Source organism: Cottoperca gobio, unplaced genomic scaffold (assembly GCF_900634415.1).
Source record: "Cottoperca gobio unplaced genomic scaffold, fCotGob3.1 fCotGob3_293arrow_ctg1, whole genome shotgun sequence".
NCBI classification, from domain to species: domain Eukaryota; kingdom Metazoa; phylum Chordata; class Actinopteri; order Perciformes; family Bovichtidae; genus Cottoperca; species Cottoperca gobio.
Genome location: NW_021166902.1, coordinates 112,996 through 128,805, shown reverse-complemented (window position 1 = coordinate 128,805; position 15,810 = coordinate 112,996). Strand labels below are relative to the sequence as shown.

Sequence of the window (15,810 nt, the reverse complement as noted above, 5' to 3'; positions counted from 1 at the left end):
ACTATACAGTACATATATTTAAAGTATTATGTAAGTACCCTCATGTCTCTGTACTATACAGTACATATATTTAAAGTATTATATAAGTACCCTCATGTCTCTGATGGACGCCTCCGTCTCCACGGAGAAGGACGTGTCACAGCTTCCTCTGCGTGACAAGGTTCCTCCCAGAGAGGCCAGCGTGGCGGCGGAGAGCGTGGAGGCCGTCCTGGAGCCCTGACAGCAACATGATGAGAAGCATCTCTTTAGAAAGTCTTTTCAGATTAAACACATGAAGATATTTACAAACTAACGGTCAGTTCACACAATAAAATCATCTATTTCATAATATTTGTGTTACATTAAATAATCTGTTAGACAAATACAATTTAAATAAATAATGCGTATGTGTTAAAGTGTATTAATGTTTCTCTAGACTTTATTCAAAGCTTCAAAACTTAAATTCTTGTTCTTATGTAATTAAATGTGATTTAATTAAATATTTCTTATACAATAAAAAAAAAGAATAAATACATAAAAGATATGAAAGTTGATTTACTTTATCCAGGAAGTCTCTGTCAGGTCTCTCCTCCACCTGCACACACACACACACACACACACACACACACACACACACACACACACACACACACGCACACGCACACACACACACATTAGTGCTGGGGATGTGTGTGGAGTTTCTACACCAGTGTTACTCATTGCGCGGCTCGCGAGCCTCATGCGGCTCGCCAAGCTTTAATTGGGGGCTCACATGGCAGTGGGCTAAATAAAGGGGTGATAGATATGATTATGGAGTCAATACAGATATTTCATAAAAACATTACATATAACCCATTAAAACACTGAAATTGTCTGCTCTATTAGCCTACAAATAATAGATAATAATAATTGATAAAAGATGCAAATATAGACTAGAAACAAGATATTTAAACTTGCTAGGCACTAAACTGACTCACTGCAGAGTTGCCAGTTTTGGCGGTCTATCAGCGCTACAATGGTGAATGTGCTCTTGGACGGATAGATATGTGGTGGGCTAGTATAGAAATAAGTAAACTTAAGGTCATTAAAAATATGTTAACATCAGCATGCTTATGAATATGGACATTTGCTAAAAAATAATTTATATCAATAAATTGGAACGTTTAAATTGGAGGATACGACGACCAACCTGGCACTTCATACTCGCGTTAGTTTGGCTCCGGTCGACTCGTTTCACCATTACATGCTAGTTAGCACATGTTTCTACAGACGTAAAATGGATCGATTTCTTATTAAAGAGTTGCACACCAGGTGGACAGAAACAAAGCGTGACAAACGAGGAACATTAAGATTTGTCTTTGGAGCATCAAACCACCGCAAATCAAGTGGAAGATGCTGGAGATGTGGTTTGTGGACAGACAGCTGCTCCCGTTAAAAAAGGAAAGGAAAGGTACGAGCCACACAAGACGAGTAAAGGAAATTTCAAGAAAAGTGGAAAGAGGAATTTGTATTTGTCCTCCACGAGTCAAACCCTTCGTGCTTAATATGCAAACAAACCCGCTCTGGTTTCAAGAGAAGTCATGTGGAGCCGCATTTCCAAACGACGCATCCAAAATTCAACTAAACTTACGCATCTGGAAGAGAAATTAGTAAAAGAAATAGAGCAGCTTTCTTCTGTTTCTGGACAACAAAGGTTCAAACACAGGTACAGCTGAACGATTCACTGAGGCATCCTTTGAGATCGCATGGATTTTGGCTCGGGCAAAAAACCCCTCCTCAGACTCAAACATTGTGAAACACTGCTTTTTGGCTTCAGCAGCAATATTGTTTGCAGAGTTTGACAACATCATCCCAGTATTAAGTTAATCCTGCTTGTATTTAATGTATTGGTTGGCTGCATTGCATATTGTATGTTCTGGGTAAGATGACAGATTAATAAACAGACGTGCTTTTTATGACTGGATGTAGCTTTTCATACTTTACCACAAAAGTGGCTCTCCTATTGACTTTGTCCTCTCAATGTGGCTCTCACGTAAAAAATAGTGAAGACCACTGTTCTACACGAACATGCGTTATTGATTGATTGCAAGTTGTTAGAAAAGGGTGGATAAAAAAAGCCGGGGGGGGCTCACCACGGGGCTCGCACGAGCTGAACTCGCCCTGGAGGAAGCTCGAGAGCCGGAGCCAAAAAACCACTGTAGTCTGAAGGCTGGGGGGGGGGGGGAAGAAGGAAGGAAGTACAGAAGGAAGTAAATAAGTGAATAAAGTAGGTAGTAAAGAAGGTAAGGAGGAGGAAGTAAAGAAGGAGGAAGGAAGTAAAGGGGGAAGGAAGGAAGTACAGAAGGAGGAAGGAAGTAAATAAGGAAGGAAGAAAGGAAATAAAGTAAGGAAGGTAGTAAGAAGGTAAGGGGGAGGGAGTAAAGAAGGTAAGGGGGAGGGAGTAAAGAAGGTAAGGGGGAGGTAGTAAAGAAGGTAAGGGGGAGGGAGTAAAGAAGGTAAGGGGGAGGGAGTAAAGAAGCAGGAAGAAAGTAAAGGGGGAAGGAAGGAAGTAAAAAAGAAAGTAAGGAAGTGAATAAGGAAGGAGGAATAAAAGGAAGGAAGTAAAAGAGGAAACAGCTGTTAGTAATTTTCAGTTCATCAGGAAGTTTTCAGACAGACCGACCACAGACTGAACACAAACTGACCACAGACTGACTACAGACTGACTACAAACTGACTACAGATTGACTATAGACTGACAACAGACTGAACACAAACGGACCACAGACTGACCACAGACTGACCACACACTGACTAGACTGATTACAGACAGACTGACCACATACTGACTGACTACAGACTGACCACACACTGACTACAGACTGACTACAGATTGACTACAGACTGACTACAAACTGACCACAGACTGACTACAGGCTGACTACAGACTGACCACAGACTGAACACAAACTGACTACAGACTGACTACAAATTGACTACAAACTGACCACAGACTGACTGACTACAAACTGACCACAGACTGACTACAAACTGACCATAGACTGACCACAGACTGACTACAGACTGACTACAAACTGACAACAAACTGACCACAGACTGACTACAGACTGACTACAAACTGACTACAAACTGACCACAGACTGACTGACTACAGACTGACTACAAATTGACTACAAACTGACCACAGACTGATCATAGACTGACCACAGACTGACTACAGACTGACTGACTACAGATTGACTACAGATTGACTACAGACTTGCTACTGACTACTGACTACAGACTGACCATAGACTGACCACAGACTGACTACAAATGACCACAGACTGACTGACTACAGACTGACTACAGACTGACCACAGACTGACTAGACTGACTACAAACTGACCACAGACTGACTACAGACTGACTACAGACTGACCCTGTAGCTGAAGGGGCGAGGAGCGTCAGAGAACACTGAGGGCTGCAGAGAACGACACACCAGAATCCATTCACAAAACACACTTTTAATCCTGAAGTTTAATATAGTTTACAGAAATGTTGAATATATGTCTAGCAGTTTTCAGTATCTTGTGGAAGTGCAACACAATTAATCTTATTTAATTAATTTATACTTTATTTATTACTTATTTAAATGTTTGTAATGCATACATTATTTATTTTATTGATGCATCTTTTTTCTTTTTCTTTTCAGTTTAATTGTCTTTAGAGTTCATGAAAATCCACCAGGTGATTATGTTTGTTTCCTCATCTGATCTGCACTCCAGAAGCTGACAGCAGCATCATGTGACCTGCAGCTGATGTTGATTATTGATCAATGTGCAGTTTACTGTGTGACCTTTGACCTCCCAGCTTTAAAGTGAAAAGAACAAAAACAAAGTTCTGCATTAAAGCTCCAAACTAAGTATACATTTATCAGCATGAAATTATAAAGTAGCAAAAAGTAAAAGTGGTCATTGTGCACAATAATAAATAATATAATAATAATATTATAATTATTGATGTATTCATGTTCAGCTGGTAAATGTGCAGCTCATTTGAATGACTTTATATACTGCTTTATATCATATATTAGTTATTATATAGTGCAGGGAAAAGTTTAATATTTAGAGTCCAAGTATAAAGCAGAAGAAAATGGAAATATTCTCGAAATATTGTAATACGTTAATTTTCTACATTTATTATGTCTTGTCCTCAAAATATTATGACTTGATTTTAATATTACGACTTTTTGTCTAAAAACATTTTATTTGACTTTTTATTGAAGTCTTTCCACTTATTCCTCAAAGTATAACGACTTGTTTTCTTCAAATATATCGTCTTTTTCTCAAGATATTCTACCTTTCTTCTCGCAGTATAACAATGAGGTGTCAGATAAACGTTGTTTGAAGTAGATCAAATATAATCCTCACCCGGAGGCTGCCTCGACTCCCCACAGACATCTTCTCCTCATCATCAGACATCTGCAAACACAAACAAAGTTCACAAACACACGGACACCAAAGAGGAGGAGGAAGTACAGACGGAGAAACACAGAAGAAGAAATACAGACCGACGCGTGTCTCCGTGAGGGCCGAGAATACCGCTCACTGTCCTCCTGGAGGCCACGAAGAAGAAAGACAACACACAGGTTAAAGAGCGGAAACTGAGGAGGAGGAGGAGGGGGAGGAGGAAGAGGACAACACACAGGTTAAAGAGCAGAAACTGATGAGGAGGAGGGGGAGGAGGAAGAGGACAACACACAGGTTAAAGAGTGGAAACTGAGGAGGAGGAGGGGGAGGAGGAGGAGGAAGAGAACACACAGGTTAAAGAGCGGAAACTGAGGAGGAGGGGGAGGAGGAAGAGGACAACACACAAGTTAAAGAGCAGAAACTGAGGAGGAGGAGGGGGAGGAGGAAGAGGACAACACACAGGTTAAAGAGCAGAAACTGATGAGGAGGAGGGGGAGGAGGAAGACAACACACAGGTTAAAGAGCAGAAACTGATGAGGAGGAAGAGGAGGAGGAAGACAACACACAGGTTAAAGAGTGGAAACTGGAGGAAGAGGAAAACTAAAGTACAAATTAAACATTAGATTTAATAATGAGTAGAAATTAATACAATTTGAATAAAATAATAGTACAAGTTGAAACTTGAATTGAATTATTAATTGGATATCAATAAAAATCAAGGATACAATTTGAATAAAATAAAAATGGTACATAAATGGTGGCAAAAATGTAAAATCAAATAATGTTAGTAGGTTAATTATTTAAAAAAGATATACAAGTGAAAATTATATACATACAATATTATATATACATATATGTAATAAAAATAAAACATTACAATTATGTAAAAATAATAATAAAATGAAATAAAATAATAATTTAATTGAATGTAGATTTTATTACACACTATAAATACCTAAAGACTACTTTATCACTTGCAGCATGCAGCTACATACAGACAGAAAGAGCACAGCCGCAGTCACACATGTCTGTGATCAGATTATCTGTAGACATATTATTTGTGGATCAGATTATCTGTAGTCAGATTATCTGTGGTCATGTTATCTGTGATCATATTATCTGTGATCAGATAATCTGTAGTCAGATTATTTGTCGATGATATTATCTCTAGTCAGATTATCTGTGGTCATATTATCTGTGGATCAGATTATCTGTGGTCATATTATCTGTGGATCAGATTATCTGTAGTCAGATTATCTGTGGTCATATTATCTGTGGATCAGATTATCTGTAGTCAGATTACATGTGGGGCAGATTATCTGTGGTCATATTATCTGGGGTCAGATTATCTGTGGATCAGATTATCTGTAGTCAGATTATCTGTGGTCATATTATCTGTGGATCAGATTATCTGTAGTCAGATTACATGTGGGGCAGATTATCTGTGGTCATATTATCTGGGGTCAGATTATCTGTGGATCAGATTATCTGTGGTCATATTATCTGTGGTCATATTATCTGTGGTCAGATTATCTGTGGATCAAATTATCTGTAGTCAGATTATCTGTGGTCATGTTATCTGTGATCAGATAATCTGTAGTCAGATTATTTGTCAATGAGATTATCTGTAGTCAGATTATCTGTGGTCATATTATCTGTGGATCAGATTATCTGTAGTCAGATTATCTGTGGTCATATTATCTGTGGATCAGATTATCTGTAGTCAGATTACATGTGGGGCAGATTATCTGTGGTCATATTATCTGGGGTCAGATTATCTGTGGATCAGATTATCTGTGGTCATATTATCTGTGGTCATATTATCTGTGGTCAGATTATCTGTGGTCAGATTATCTGTGGATCAGATTATCTGTGGTCATATTATCTATGATCAGATTATCTGTAGTCATATTATCTGTGGATCAAATTATCTGTGGTCATATTATCTGTGATCAGATTATCTGTGGTCATATTATCTGTGGATCAGATTATCTGTGGTCATTATCTGTGGTCATATTATCTGTGGTCAGATTATTTGGAGTCAGATTATCTGTGGATCAGATTATCTGTAGTCATATTATCTGTGGTCATATTATCTGTGGATCAGATTATCTGTAGTCATATTATCTGTGGATCAGATTATCTGTGGTCATATTATCTGTGGTCATATTATCTGTGGATCAGATTATCTGTGGTCATATTATCTGTGGATCAGATTATCTGTGGATCAGATTATTTATGGTCATATTTGTGGATCAGATTATCTGTAGTCAGATTATCTGTGTTCATATTATCTGTGGATCAGATTATCTGTAGTCATATTATCTGTGGATCAGATTATTTGGAGTCAGATTATCTGTGGATCAGATTATCTGTAGTCAGATTATCTGTGGTCATATTATCTGTGGATCAGATTATCTGTGGTAATATTATCTGTGGTCATATTATCTGTGGTCAGATTATCTGTGGTCATATTATCTGTGGTCAGATTATATGTGGTCATATTATCTGTGGATCAGATTATCTGTGGATCAGATTATCTGTGGATCAGATTATCTGTGGTCATATTTGTGGATCAGATTATCTGTAGTCAGATTATCTGTGTTCATATTATCTGTGGATCAGATTATCTGTAGTCATATTATCTGTGGATCAGATTATCTGTGGTCATATTATCTGTGATCAGATTATATGTGGTCATATTATCCGTGGTCAGATTATCTGTAGTCATATTATCTGTGGTCATATTATCTGTGATCAGATTATATGTGGTCATATTATCTGTGGATCAAATTATCTGTGGTCATATTTGTGGATCAGATTATCTGTGGTCATATTATCTGTGATCAGATAATCTGTGGTCATATTATATGTGGTCAGATTATCTGTAGTCAGATTATCTGTGGTCATATTATCTGTGGTCATATTATCTGTGGATCAGATTATCTGTGGTCATATTATCTGTGGTCATATTATCTGTGGTCATATTATCTGTGATCAGATTATCTGTGGTCATATTATCTGTGGATCAGATTATCTGTGGTCATATTTGTGGATCAGATTATCTGTGGTCAGATTATCTGTGGTCAGATTATCTGTGGGCAGATTATCTGTGGGGCCGATTATCTGTAGTCATATTATCTGTGGGTCTGTGATTATCGAACAGATAATCTGTGTAGCAGGCTGCTAATCCATGTGTGAGTCGGTCTGAGCGCGTGCAGAACAAAACACCATCAGCACTGATAAACAACAACAAGCAGCTACTTCCTGCTCAGTCACATGTGAGGAGCAGAAGAAGAGTTCCCACCATCCACTGTTCAATGTGCCCCCACTTATTATCCGGACCATAACACTTCTGCAGGAGGAGGAGAACATGTTAGATAAAAGACTTCAGATTCAAAGAGAAAAACATGAAAACTTCAGATGCGTTTGTTTTAAACTGTGGCAGTTAACCCCACCCACCCGCGCAGGGCTCCATGAGGTAGTAAAACAAACACACCAAGCAGTAGTGTGGATGAAGGAGTTAGTCGTACCTTGTGGCTGTGAAACAGCTACAGCAGGCGGGAGGAGACACAAGAGGAGAGACTGACGGTTAGAGATGACAGGTCAGAGGACACAGGTCAGAGGACACAGGTCAGAGATTAAAGGACTCAGGTCAGAGATTAAAGGACACAGGTCAGAGGACACAGGTCAGAGGACTCAGGTCAGAGGTTAAAGGACACAGGTCAGAGATTAAAGGACTCAGGTCAGAGATTAAAGGACACAGGTCAGAGGACACAGGTCAGAGGACACAGGTCAGAGATTAAAGGACTCAGGTCAGAGATTAAAGGACACAGGTCAGAGGACACAGGTCAGAGGACTCAGGTCAGAGGTTAAAGGACACAGGTCAGAGATTAAAGGACTCAGGTCAGAGATTAAAGGACACAGGTCAGAGGACACAGGTCAGAGGACTCAGGTCAGGGGTTAAAGGTCACAGGTCAAAGGACTCAGGTCAGAGATTTGCAATGAGGCGTTGACTCACATGCGCCTCTTATGGTTCAGAACTTTGACAAAACGATGATTCGAAACAGTCTTTTCAGGACATGCATGTAAAAACAAACATATAAAATTAAATATATAATAGGGCTGTCAAGCGATTAAAAAAATGTATCTAATTAATTACATGCTTTGTGACTAATTCATCACGATTAATCACATATAACAATATTTGCTGTGAGAGCTCCGTGCCCCAGGAGGGTGGGGGGGCTCTCAGAGCTCCGTGCTGTCGGAGCAACAGGCAGAGGCATCTAGGAACGCAATTAATCTGCGTTAATATTTTTAACGCGTTATTTTTTCTGTGATTAATTAATCGAAATTAACGCGTTAAAATTATTAGGGTATCAAGAAAATATTTAATACAATTTGAATTTGAAGAAAATGTAATCAAATAAACAAATATTGTAGTCAAAGTAAAATATTTCCATAATAATAAATATAACAAGAAAACAATAAAGACACAAAAACATTACAAATAAAATAAAATCTAAATGAAATCCAAAACACAATATTAAAACTAAAACATTTAATTTAAATTATATTATAAATACAAATCTAGTGCAAAAACAAATTCATTGAATCAAATCAAAACAATATTTATATACAAGAGGAACAAAGTAAACAACATGTAATTTAGTGTGTAGAACGTTAAGAATTCAACAGGTTTCATCTTTCAAAATAATATTACTAATTTCTTACATTTTATTTTTCCACATAGACAAGAAAATTCAATAATCTCATTAAAAGGTTTCAGTTACCAGCTGAGAATGTAATTATTATTATTGTTGTCATGTTTGTAGAGAATATGACAATCTCAGCTCATTTTCTTATGATTATAAAACTATATAATAAAGTGTGAGGATTTAACTTATCTCAGCTCGACGTACTTCCTGTTGTAATAAGTCACATTTCCTCCTTTAATAAAGAGTTTAAAGTCACCAGAGACTCGTCCCAACACAAGCTGCTGCCTGATGAGAACTGAGCGCCGCGACCTTTGACCTGCAGCATCGTCGGCTCACTTTCATTTCAATTTATCAATAAACTTTATGCAGTTTGGGCCCAAAAAAGCCACAAAGTAGAAAGAGAAGAAGTCTGCTTCAGGGTTACACTCTTATTATTACACAGGAATATAAGCTTAATATTCTTAAACAATGGGTTAAAAAAAATACTATCAAAATAAAAACTAAACAAATGTAAAACAATTCAATAAACCAATAAAATAAAACACAGCAGAATAAAATAAAATATTAATATTCAATATAGTCAAAAATAAAGACAAAGAAAAATGATATGAAAGAAAATAGTATAAAATAAAACTACAAAAATAAAAAGAGAACAAAAAATAACAAAACAAAATAAGTGTATTTAATAAACCAATAAAAATAAAACACATTAGAATACAATAAAAGACTGAAAATAGAAGTCTGGTAACAAATCAGGAAGTCTACTATCTGTGCTTCAGAATTTCAGAATAAGAGCCTGCTCAGCTCTTTCTGCTGCCTCTCCAGCTCCTTCATCCTGATCTAATTTTCAGAATAAGAGCCTGCTCACCTCTTTCTGCTGCCTCTCCAGCTCCTTCATCCTGATCTAATTTTCAGAATAAGAGCCTACTCACCTCTTTCTGCTGCCTCTCCAGCTCCTTCATCCTGATCTAATTTTCAGAATAAGAGCCTGCTCACCTCTTTCTGCTGCCTCTCCAGCTCCTTCATCCTGATCTCTCGGGCTTCGGCTCTTGCCGCTCTCTTCGCTGCCAGCCTCGCCTCTGCCTGACAGAGAACACGTTATTATTCAACATTAAAAGCTGATTAAACATCTTTTTAAATAGTTTCGGACTTTAGTTTCTTCCACGTGTTGAAAGATTGATCTGAGAACATATTGAGCGCTGTCCCTACAAAGTAAAAGCCCAGTATGACGTGTGTTGTAATCAGATTTTAATCAGGTTGTAATACTATTAATAATTAATACAGTGTCTGTCTGTCTCTCTCTGTGTCTCAGTCTGCCTGACCGTCTGTCTGTCTGCAGGAGGAATGTGGTCGGTCCACCTGTCTCCCTACCAGGTGACTCTCCCTCCATCACCATGACAACAACACACCTCCTGTCTGTTGTTCATTCAACAGGAAGTAAAAATATGTGTCAGAGTCGTCATGTTGGGATGCAGATTAAGGATTAAAGGATGGAGGACACACACACACACACACACACACACACACACACACACACACACCAATGAGGAGACATTCACTCACACCAGACTCCATAATAAAACCACACAATTTAAACAACAGCATTGTTTAAATCTCCCCTCTTTGGGCAGTAGGATTCCAGGCTGTGTGTGTAGGTGTGTGTGTGTGTGTGTGTGTGTGTCTGACTGAATGTGAACAGACCAGTTTACAACTCTCTGTTTGTGTATCTGCTCAGTTATGTGAACAAACAAGTTTTCAAACAGACTTCTGTGACGTCAGCTGCTGCGTCCTCTGATCTCAGCTACACAAATTAACTTTCCAGCAGATTGAGACATTTTCGAATGTTGCACAAATACAGCAAAATGTTGGTGAAGAAGAAGGAGGAGAAGAAGAAGGACAAGGAGAAGAAGAAGGACAAGGAGAAGTAGGACAAGGAGAAGTAGGACAAGGAGAAGGAGAAGAAGGACAAGGAGAAGAAGAAGGACAAGAACAAGGAGAAGAAGAAGGACAAGGAGAAGAAGAAGAAGAAGGACAAGGAGGAGGAGAAGAAGGACAAGGACAAGGAGAAGGAGAAGAAGAAGAAGAAGGACAAGGAGGAGGAGAAGAAGGACAAGGACAAGGAGAAGGAGAAGAAGAAGGACAAGGAGGAGGAGAAGAAGGACAAGGACAAGGAGAAGGAGAAGAAGAAGAAGGACAAGGAGAAGAAGAAGAAGGACAAGAAGAAGGAGAAGAAGGACAAGGAGAAGAAGGACAAGAAGAAGGAGAAGAAGGACAAGAAGAAGGAGAAGAAGGACAAGAAGGAGAAGAAGAAGGACAAGGAGAAGAAGAAGAAGGACAAGAACAAGGAGAAGAAGAAGGACAAGAAGAAGGACAAGGACAAGGAGAAGAAGAAGAAGGACAAGAAGAAGGAGAAGAAGAAGAAGGACAAGGAGAAGAAGAAGAAGGACAAGAAGAAGGAGAAGAAGAAGGACAAGGAGAAGAAGAAGAAGGACAAGAAGAAGGAGAAGAAGAAGGACAAGGAGAAGAAGGACAAGGAGAAGAAGGACAAGAAGAAGAAGTAGAAGGACAAGGAGAAGGAGGAGAAGAAGAAGAAGGACAAGAAGAAGGAGAAGAAGAAGAAGGACAAGAAGAAGGAGAGGAAGGAGAAGAAGGACTGTAATAGCTATTTAAATGTCTACATTTTTCGAATGTTGCACAAATACAGCAAAATGTTGGTGAAGAAGAAGGAGGAGAAGAAGAAGGACAAGGAGAAGAAGAAGGACAAGGAGAAGTAGGACAAGGAGAAGTAGGACAAGGAGAAGGAGAAGAAGGACAAGGAGAAGAAGGAGAAGGAGAAGAAGAAGGACAAGAACAAGGAGAAGTAGAAGAAGGACAAGGACAAGGAGAAGAAGGACAAGGAGAAGAAGAAGGACAAGGAGAAGAAGAAGGACAAGGAGAAGAAGAAGAAGGACAAGCAGAAGAAGAAGAAACACAAGGAGAAGGACAAGCAGAAGAAACACAAGGAGAAGGACAAGCAGAAGAAGGAGAAGGACAAGCAGAAGAAGAAGGACAAGCAGAAGAAGAACAAGGAGAAGAAGGACAATGAGAAGAAGGAGAAGGACAATGAGAAGAAGGAGAAGGAGAAGGACGAGAAGAAGGACGAGAAGGAGAAGAAGAAGGACAAGGAGAAGAAGAAGAAGAAGGACAAGAACAAGGAGAAGAAGAAGAAGGACAAGGAGGAGGAGAAGAAGGACAAGGACAAGGAGAAGGAGAAGAAGAAGAAGGACAAGGAGGAGGAGAAGAAGGACAAGGACAAGGAGAAGAAGAAGAAGGACAAGGAGGAGGAGAAGAAGGACAAGGACAAGAAGAAGGAGAAGAAGGACAAGAAGAAGGACAAGAAGGACAAGAAGGAGAAGAAGAAGGACAAGGAGAAGAAGAAGAAGAAGGACAAGAACAAGGAGAAGAAGAAGGACAAGAAGAAGGACAAGGAGAAGAAGAAGGACAAGAAGAAGGAGAAGAAGAAGGACAAGGAGATGAAGAAGAAGGACAAGAAGAAGGAGAAGAAGAAGGACAAGGAGAAGAAGAAGGACAAGAAGAAGGAGAAGAAGAAGGACAAGGAGAAGAAGGACAAGGACAAGGAGAAGAAGGACAAGAAGAAGAAGAAGAAGAAGAAGTAGAAGGACAAGGAGAAGGAGGAGAAGAAGAAGAAGGACAAGAAGAATGAGAAGAAGAAGAAGGACAAGGACAAGAAGAAGGAGAGGAAGGAGAAGAAGGACTGTAATAGCTATTTAAATGTCTACATTTTCGAATGTTGCACAAATACAGCAAAATGTTGGTGAAGAAGAAGGAGGAGAAGAAGAAGGACAAGGAGAAGAAGAAGGACAAGGAGAAGAAGAAGGACAAGGAGAAGTAGGACAAGGAGAAGAAGAAGAAGAAGAAGGAGAAGGAGAAGAAGGACAAGGAGAAGGAGAAGAAGAAGGACACGAACAAGGAGAAGTAGAAGAAGGACAAGGAGAAGGAGAAGAAGGACAAGGAGAAGAAGAAGGACAAGGAGAAGAAGAAGAAGGACAAGCAGAAGAAGAAGAAGGACAAGCAGAAGAAGAAGAAACACAAGGAGAAGGACAAGCAGAAGAAGGAGAAGGACAAGCAGAAGAAGAAGGACAAGAAGAACAAGGAGAAGAAGGACAATGAGAAGAAGGAGAAGGACAATGAGAAGAAGGAGAAGGAGAAGGACGAGAAGAAGGACGAGAAGGAGAAGAAGAAGGACAAGGAGAAGAAGGAGAAGAAGAAGAAGAAGAAGAAGAAGAAGAAGAAGGATAAGAAGAAGAAGAAGTAGAAGAAGGACAAGGAGAAGAAGAAGGAGGAGCAGAAGGAGTAGAAGAAGAAGGACAAGGAGAAGAAGAAGAAGGAGGAGAAGAAGAAGGACAAGGAGAAGAAGGAGGAGAAGAAGGAGGAGAAGGAGAAGGAGAAGAAGGACAAGGAGAAGAAGAAGGAGAAGAAGAAGGACAAGGAGAAGGAGAAGAAGAAGAAGGAGGAGAAGAAGGACAAGGAGAAGAAGGAGGAGAAGGAGGAGAAGAAGGACAAGGAGAAGGAGAAGAAGAAGGAGAAGAAGGAGGAGAAGAAGACTGCCCCCCCAGAGAGCAGCTCATTCATCAGCTTCACATTCCTGCTTCAGTATGTAGGACAACAGGAACAATACACACTGCACATAAAGAAGCTTTGTGTCTCTCTCACACACACACACACACACACACACACACACACACACACACATTATTTGTTGTGTATGCATTTCATTAGAATTGTATTTCATAATTGGATCATTTAATCCTATTAATTATTACTAATTGTATTTTTATATTATTTATACATTTTATTTATTTAAAAAAACTAAATGTATTCACTTTCATTATTCTGTAATAATTTTTGCCTCTTTATTTATTCAATTATTATTTAATCATTATAGAATGAATTATTATTCATACTTTAAGATGAATGAATGATTCTCTAGAAACACAATGAATTTATTATTTATTGATTTATTATTATTATTATTATTATTATTATTATTATTATTATTATATGGATTTGTTTCAAAAATGCATTTTCTTGTGTTTTATATAATTCTATGGATTTATTATTTATTTGGTTTCCGGTTTACTATAATAATAATAATAATAATAATAATAATAATAATAATAATAATAATAATGATGATGATAACAATAATAACAATAACAATAACAATAACAATAACAATAACAACAACCTCTCGGGCTATCTGGTTGAGAGCATCGTCCTCGGCCGTCAGCTTCTCCCGGTTGGGGATCCTCTTCCTGCCCGGTGCCTGAGTCCCCATCGTGCAGGATGGTTTTACCTGGAGCCGAACTGTCCACAAAGGTCTCCTCTAGTCGGACACATACAGTCCAGGTTCTCACAGCTACAAACACCTGTCTGAGCTGAAAAACTGTGTTTTCTCTTATAATTGTCGGAGGGTTCGTTTCTCTCAGTTCGGGACCCTCTTCCTTTCCGTACCTCAAATTCCCATATTTCTGGAGATTATTACCGGCGGCCGAATTCTCCACAAACGTCTCCTGAAGTCCAAAATATCAAAACGCGACAGTCAAAGAGCGAGAAGATGCTAAATAAAGCTGTTGGAGATTAAAACCGGGGTTTTTCTGAAGCTGTTCGGCGGTCACCTTCTCTCATTTGGGGATCATTAAAGCTCCATCACTCGGAAGGTTCTTACCGGGGGCTGAATGGTGCACACAACTCTCCTTTTGTCCCAAAACACACACATTCGGTAATCGGTGGGAACACACTTGATCTGTTTGAGATGAAGACACTTCCTGAAGCGTCTCGGCGGTCAGAGGATGTCCGGGGCGGCTGCAGGCCGAGCTGCCGCCGCAGTTCGTCCTGCTTTAGTGAGCTAACGTTAGCCAGTTAACCGTCACAACCGGAAAACCGGAAAGGAAAAAACAACACTAGAAACCACCGGTTGTTGTTGCCTGTGAGGATAAATCCCCGCAGTGTCTCGTTAATCCGCCATTGTTAAGAGCAGCCGCCGCGAACATGTTAAGGTCGTGAAGCAGGAACCGGGTTCTGCTTCCTCCGAGAACGTGAAGTAAACACGGGTTACGTTGACAGGTGAGCCGCAGGTGGGCTGGTACCAGACCGTAAACGCATCCCGACACAACAATCCGCAGTGTGACAGAGGAGGGAGGGGACTTTTATTTTGGTGGGGAGGATGTTCACTGTCAAGTTACAGAATCAGAACCACAAATCCTTCAGTGCTACTCTCGTGCTAAATAAATATCTCTATTTAACACTATCTAAATAACTCTATACGAATAACTCTATATGAATAACTCTCTATCTAAATAACTATATCTAAATAACTCTATACGAATAACTCTATATGAATAACTCTCTATCTAAATAACTATATCTAAATAACTCTATACGAATAACTCTATATGAATAACTCTCTATCTAAATAACTATATCTAAATAACTCTATACGAATAACTCTATATGAATAACTCTCTATCTAAATAACTCTATCTAAATAACTCTATCTAAATAACTCTATACGAATAACTCTATACGAATAACTCTATATGAATAACTCTCTATCTAAATAACTCTATCTAAATAACTATCTAAATAACTCTATATGAATA

The 15,810-nt window shown here is 38.9% G+C and overlaps 1 protein-coding gene across 14 annotated transcripts in view; it reads right to left on the bottom strand.

The window, feature by feature from the left end:
• lrrfip1b (leucine rich repeat (in FLII) interacting protein 1b) overlaps positions 1-15,318 on the bottom strand; it is a 36,269-nt gene extending 20,951 nt beyond the window's left edge. For 3 of the 14 annotated variants that reach the window (XM_029427104.1, XM_029427091.1, XM_029427097.1), the window contains exons 1-8: positions 14,397-15,318; positions 10,145-10,231; positions 8,452-8,501; positions 7,710-7,785; positions 4,532-4,576; positions 4,392-4,442; positions 539-574; positions 91-216 (exon numbers count right to left, since the gene is read on the bottom strand). In XM_029427104.1, the coding sequence (XP_029282964.1) occupies positions 91-216; positions 539-574; positions 4,392-4,442; positions 4,532-4,576; positions 7,710-7,785; positions 8,452-8,501; positions 10,145-10,231; positions 14,397-14,486 (561 nt within the window). In that variant the 5' untranslated portion in view covers positions 14,487-15,318. Of the gene's footprint in view, positions 1-90; positions 217-538; positions 575-4,391; positions 4,445-4,531; positions 4,577-7,709; positions 7,786-7,963; positions 7,984-8,451; positions 8,502-9,954; positions 10,006-10,144; positions 10,232-14,396 lie in introns of those variants that run through there. The other 11 variants (XM_029427095.1, XM_029427105.1, XM_029427092.1 and 8 more) reach the window with 10 other exon arrangements.
• Between the last annotated feature and the right edge of the window lie 492 nt (positions 15,319-15,810).